This window comes from Sphaerodactylus townsendi, linkage group LG15 (assembly GCF_021028975.2).
Source record: "Sphaerodactylus townsendi isolate TG3544 linkage group LG15, MPM_Stown_v2.3, whole genome shotgun sequence".
In the NCBI taxonomy this organism is placed as follows: Eukaryota; Metazoa; Chordata; class Lepidosauria; order Squamata; family Sphaerodactylidae; genus Sphaerodactylus; species Sphaerodactylus townsendi.
In genome coordinates, this window is record NC_059439.1 from 30,539,444 (window position 1) to 30,546,231 (window position 6,788).

The window sequence follows — 6,788 nt, forward strand, 5'->3', positions numbered from 1 at the left end:
CTCCTCAGTTTGGGACAGCTCAGCCTGTGGGTCAGCCCCCATTGTCTGCCAGCATTAAGCCTCTTTGCCTCGTCGTTTCCCACCCGATAGGAAGCCCGGGTGAGGTGATTTTACCCCCAGCCCTCCATCTTGAAACCCCTCTGAGCAGCCTTAAAGTTCTCTCTTGAAAAGGAGCCCCGTTACAATTTCTGCCCCATATTCTTAAGTCCACCAGTGCCACCTGCTGTTCCCCAGCAGGAACTGCAGCTCCAAAACACTTTGTGGGGTAGGTCAACCGGCAATTTGGAAAAAAATACAAATAAAATAAAACTTCACTTCATATAGCAAGTATTCTTAACATTTAGGGCCTGGCGAGAACTGGGGGCAGGCTGAGAGACTACCCCACCACAAGGAAATTCATTAATATGTTTCAGACTCTCACCCAGACCACAATAATAGGGTAGGTTAGAACTTTGAATCACATACGACATGCTCCCTAGGGGTTGGGGAGGGGAGAGGTGGGGATAATTGCACCAATAAGAATCTAGAATGGATTGTTGAAAGACTCGGATCCCAGCTGTTTTTTGCACAAACAGGCCTGCACGAAGCAGGGACCACCTCCCAACATTCTTCTGATAAAAAGGGTTTCTCGTTTTACATTATGTAAACGTGGTGCCCCGGGGTGAAGAACAAGCACGCAAGAATGCTTTCTTGGATGTGGGTGAGTCAGACACTGCAGCATTCTGAAGAAGCCAGCATTCCACTGTCATCCGAAGCATAATTTGTTTTGATATCTACAAAGGATTGATAGGAGGAATAAATATTTGGTACTTCCCCACTACTGGAAATCGTCCCTTTAAAGATGCAATAAATTGCTTAGAAATTTGAATAGGCCACTTTCTCTATCCCTCTTTTTTTCCTTCACCCCCAACTATTAGGCTGATTCCGCATGGGCCAAAAACAGCAGTGTGAAAATGGTGTAAAAGGGTTTAAAAAAGGGGTTTATAATTGTTTTCACAATCGCTTTCAATAATCGCTGTTTTTGGCCCATGCGGAATCAGCCTTATTGACATTCCATATCTTTAGAGCACAGGTGTCAAATGATATGTTATGGACTACAGTTCCCATCATCCCCTGCCAGCATGCTGGCAGGGGATGATGGGAACTGTAGTCCATAACATCTGGAGGGCTGCGAGTTTGACACCTATGCTTTAGAGCATATTCCATTTTCATCAGGTCATGGAGGTGTGTTTTCTTTTAAATTTGCAGAGGAATTTTCTGTAAACCCAAGGACCGTCTCCCCCAAATATGCAGACACCCCCATCTGTGGGTGACTTTATTCCATTGTCCTGATAGCACAGCACAAGGAAGTCAACACCATGTGGATGTTAAATATCATCGCCATTTGCTGAAGCAGCCTTGTAATTGTATATATAAAATACACATTAATATGTTTCAGGCTCTCATCCAGACCACAGTAATAGCGTAGGTTAGACCTCTGAATCACATACGTGCTCCCTAAGGGTTGGGGAGGGGTGGGGATAATTGTCATTTTACATTATGTAAACGCAGTGCCTCGGGGTGAAGAACAAACACGCAAGGCACACAGTGCCTTTCTCATATTTATAACACGCTTGCATTCAAAGAAAACCTGACTAAATTTACTGTGCCGTGCAAGCCTGTCCTTCAAATAGCATGATATTGGAAACTCCGAAATTCTGAGCATATTAGCAGATAATCTATCAAGATAAGAATGGAGATTAGCACACTCAGTCATGTGTCCCACTAGGGTTGCCGTCCTCCAGGTAAAGGATAGGTCTGGAATTCTCCCAGAATTGCAACTGATCACTGGAGGGCAGAGATCCCTGGAGAAAAGGCTGCTTTGAAAAGAGGCCTCAACAGAAGGAGGAGAGTTGGATTTATATCCCCCTTTTCTCTCCTGGAAGGAGACTCAAAAGGGCTTACAATCTTCTTTCCCTTCACCCCCCACCCACAACAACAGCCCCACCCACCTGTGAGGTGGGTGGGGCTGAGAGAGCTCTGAAGAACTGTGACTCGGCCAAGGTCACCCAGCTGGCATGTGCTGGAGTACACAAGCTAACCCGGTTCCTCAGATAAGCCTCCACAGCTCAAGTGGCAGAGCGGGGGATCAAACCCGGTTCTCCGGATTACAGTGCACCTGCTCTTAACCACGTCGCCACGCTAACTCTCATTATACCCTGCTGAGCTCCCTCCCTAGGCATTGCCTTCCCCCCGAACATTTCCAGCACTCTCTCTACCTAGAGCTGGCAACTCTATGCCATACCTATTCCACAGGTGCCGCTGATGTCATATGGAAAACAAAATGAAGAAACACCATTGAGTCCCCAGGTAGAAACCAAGGATCCCAAAAGAAGCCTCGGTACTAATAGCATCAAGACTCCCTGCTGCCTGTAGCAACAGGCTTGGATCCAGTTTACCATGGCAATGTTGTAGGCCCGGATTGTGATGCCGGTTACCGTAGCAACACGGCTACTCTTCTCCCACATTCCCCCTTTGCCCCTTTCCCCCAATGAATAAATATCGGCACAGAATAGCTTAGCAGGAAACTTTTAATTGACAAGGCGGTTTGGAACAAACAAATGGGGTGGGATTCCCGTTCTCCACCGAAGCCAAGCACTCTCTGCCCCACCGAGCAAAGTCAACATTGACGGCAAAAAAAAAAAAAAATTACACAAAGGTGGGGTCAATAACGAAAGGCCCAAAGGGTCAGCAGTAAGGGCTCAGAGCTTATGGGGGCGGGTCACGGGGGTTTTGAACTGCGAGATTCAAGGGCACATAACCGGGTTTCAAATCACAAGGCCGAAGGGTCAGAGTTCCTAGCGAAACAACTATGATGGAATCCATACAAAGTTCAATGTTCGGAAAGTCAATTACCACAGCATTTAAGAACAGCGAGTGAGTCCAGGAGCCATCTTTTATAAGACAAGGAGTTTGAGGCGGTAATAGCTGTCAGTATCCGAGAGACATCCACCAGGGAAGGTCAAAATTCAAGACTTGTGTGTCAGGAAGTATGGGTTTGAAGATGGCCAGAAGCTCAGAGGCGGGGTCAGAGTTCAGGACTTGTGACCTCCTCGGGGGGAAATAAAAAAAAGTTCGAGGGTTACACCAAATGCTCAGCTGCTTTCCTCGGGGTCGAGGACTTTGACGTGGGTGAACGGGAAGTGCCCACGGCGCCCGTTCAGCTCCCCCTCCCATTGGCCGTTGACATTCATCTTGGTGACAGCAATGAGGTCACCCACCTGCGGAACACCAATGAGACACGAGGGTTAGAAAGGAAACAGGGTGCTTTTCCCACCCCCATCGTCAGGATGTTAGTCTTATCTTTTCCCCGTGCAATCCCTTCTTCTGTGCACAGCCTCCCCCAATCGGCTGTATCTTCTCATCCTTGCCCTTCATTGTCATTCTGAACAAGGATGAACACTTTGGGCTGTATCAGATTTGAGTCGATCCAATATCGCTACCCAGAAACGTTATCTGTTTCCTCTTATCTGATGACTAGAAGTGACAAAACCCAATTGACCCTGTGTTTGCTTTTTAAAATCCCTAGGCTTCAGGATCACAGAAAGTATGCTGTTAGCCAGCAAAGGGAGGGGGGAAACCGTTTACTGAGAGACTGCAAAGGGCTTTTGCATTCCACGTAGATTGAAGTCATTTCCCCACTTATACCCCAGCGAATGGACTATGTCTGCCTCCTTCTCCCAACCCCTCTGTCACTTCTCGGGCAATCAGATTTGCAACAATCCACCAAAACTGCTGCAAATGCAGCCATGCCACTTAAAAATATTTTCTCTGAATCAGGCCAAACTTGCAAGACCTGTTCAGGATTTTTCTTCAAGGGTGCAAAGAGCGCTGTTCCAAAGGTATTGCCCGCTGGTACTGCAGACTCAGGTCTATCCAGCAGGCCTCTCCCATGCAACTGCCCAAGCTTTCTAGATCCTGAGACAATCAGCGTAATTCTCAACACTCACCTCAAAGGCTAGGGCCGTCTTGTCGTTGGCCCCCGGCACCCTTCGTTGCACGGCTCTTGCGATTACCGGGGCGTGGCGAGGGGCTCCGTGGCTGCTGGGGTGTGCGTACGGGCAGGGTTGGACGTACGGCACAGGAATCATACCGACACGCCCGTCCGCACGCTGTGCCGTCCACCACTGCTCTTCGGGCTTGGCCAGCACCCTCAGCAGCTCCCCTTTGGAGAACGGGAGGTCCTCCTGATCGCGGCCGACAAAATCGTACAGGGCGCGCACCCACTCGCCCGCAGGAGGGGGCTGAGCGGACGCAGGGGCCACAATCCGACCCACGGGGGCTACCAGGGTGGTAGTGTCCAGGTAGTGGAGGCGGTAGAAATCGAGCAGGGCAGGGAAGCCGTCAAATTCATGCTCTCCAATCCGCAGACGCCCAGGAAGGCTGTTTATGATGTAATGAGAGACCTGGAAGAAACAGAAAGGCAGAGAAGCGTGTTGTCGTCAAGAGCAGCAGCCTCGATGTATATTTTTCACCATCAAGTTACATCTGACTTAGAGCAACCCCTAGTGGGGTTTTCAAGGCAATAGGCTTTCAGAGGTAGTTCACCATTCCCTGCCCGTGAGTCATTAGCCTGGTATTCTTTGGAGGCCTCCCACCCAAATACTTGCCATTAACCATGCTTAACTTCTGAGATCAGGGTTACGGAGGTGAGGGTCAGTCTCAGCACGCACAAGGCCAAAATCCCATTTCTCATGGGCAACCACACCCACGCCATCAAATTTGTCTACAACTCCAGCACCACGCGTCCACTCCTACAGCATCTTTTCCCCACAGAGCCTTAGAACTCACCTTAGAGTTCTCGCTGACGGAGAGGACGTAGTCTCCGGGGCACGTGGTGCTGTCCCGCACCAAGAAGGTTCCGTGGCGGTGTCCCTGCAGATATGCAGCTGCTTCCTGCCGGCTCAGAGCTCCCATATACCACTCGTGGGCATCGCCGAAAGCTGACATGGCTTGGAGGAGCATCGGGTGGGGGAAGACCCACCACCCCTTTCCACACTATTATTCTTAACAGAACTGGTAACAGCTGCCTCCGTATTTAGACGCAGTTTTTGTGAGCTAGAAAACCTGCCTGTTGAATATCTGGAGGGCAACTTCCATTTAGCAGCCACCGATTTCCTCAACTTCACTCAGCTGTTCCAATAATCCGCCCCACCACAGAATAAAGTATTTCCTTGGTGCTATATAATTCCTGAAGTCATCAGAACAGCTCCCTCCCCAATAATGACAGTATGTTTCCAAACTTGAAAGAAACCTCTCAGGAACACAAATAAAACGTCAGCAGTCTGAAATAAAATTACGGAGATGAATGGGGTGTCAGGCAGATTTATGTAGCCCCTAAACTCCCTTCCATCTCCAATATATAGCACGGCTTTCCGTCAGTGAACTACTTCATTAAAATCTAAAGAGGTACTCAAAAGTCAAATTCTGCCAAGCAACCATCAATATACAAATACAATAAAAATCACTCCGTGGAATATCCGCTAGGGAATAAGTACAGCTTTGTACGCTAGGGAATAAGTACAGCTTCCTCGGGCCTTGGAAATTCCCTACAACGTTAAGGTGGGCATCTGGCGAATTAGCTTCACACACACTCATTTAGTTAACCGGGAAATCCTGAGCAAGGTGATATGATGCCACCCCTCAGTACCATGAGAAACCAGCACTTTCACAATGGGATGGGGGCGGTATATATATTTTAGGGAAGATTGGAGGGGCAATCCCACACCCCCTAATGTTTCCTAAATGACAAGGCGCACAGACCCCCAAAATTAAACGAATGCCTTCAGCGGGATTACAAAACCCCAGAATCCCGCCCCCCCCTCAATCCAATTCATAAGAACATGCCCTATAAAAAAATCATGTTGCAACAGTGAATCCAATCCGCGAAATAATCAGAAGCGGTCAGCCTCCCGAAATTGGGATCATCCAACACATCCGGCCGCCTAACCCTTCTCACCGACTGACCAGCCCGGGACCTCTTCCACCCCAAAGCAAAACGGCACCCCCTAAAACAATGCAAGCCCTCGCCCCATTACATCTCACGCTGCACCGCCTCAGGACCCTCACAGGAGACCCCGACGCTGCATTGCAGCCCCTGCAACTCTTCTGGGCAACCTCTTTTTCCGCCCCCCCTGTAATGCCCCCGACAAATCAGCTGTGCACCCTACAAATGCTCTTCAGCGCGTCACTCCGCAACAGCGCCACAATAAAGCCGCTTCCCTCTAGTTTGCACATGTCCTTTTTGGATGCTCCCGGGGAAAGTCCGCGCGCCTGATCTCCAGCTCAGTCTGCTGCAAGCCTTCAACCCCCCACGCCCTCCCCAGAGGCCCCAGGCATGCTAGCCCCCATGGCTGCCACCTTAGCCCATCAGACCCCAAGATTTCCAGCTCCCAGCCGCCCCTCTCCTCGCTCAAATCTCTACCCGCAACCCTGGCTGCAGCTGCACAAGGACTGATGGGAAAGTGACGCACCCCCCTCCCCTTTCATCCATGGACGGGCAGCCATCTTGGGGCTTGGCAAAAGCGACTGTGAAGCCGCCGAGAAGGCAAGGCCGTCATGTTAACTGTGGGCAAGCTCGCCCTATTCCAAGATGGAGGTTTCCTTTCTTGCGCTTAGGGTTCTAATGCGGTTCAAAGCAAGGCGATTGAACATGTATCCAGTGTAGTATTTAATGGGGGTTTGTTGGATTAAACGCACAGAGAAATCCTGATTTCTCCTTTAGGATTAAAAAAAGGTTCACTTCTCAT

The 6,788-nt window shown here is 49.6% G+C and overlaps 1 protein-coding gene across 1 annotated transcript; it reads right to left on the bottom strand.

The window, feature by feature from the left end:
• Positions 1-2,552: 2,552 nt before the first annotated feature.
• On the bottom strand, positions 2,553-6,473 carry LOC125444678 (crk-like protein). The gene is made up of 3 exons (XM_048517244.1): positions 4,831-6,473; positions 3,990-4,445; positions 2,553-3,260 (listed from the first exon to the last, which is right to left on the bottom strand). The coding sequence occupies exons 1-3, from the start codon at positions 5,002-5,004 to the stop codon at positions 3,135-3,137; spliced, it is 756 nt and encodes a 251-aa protein (XP_048373201.1). The 5' UTR covers positions 5,005-6,473; the 3' UTR covers positions 2,553-3,134.
• Between the last annotated feature and the right edge of the window lie 315 nt (positions 6,474-6,788).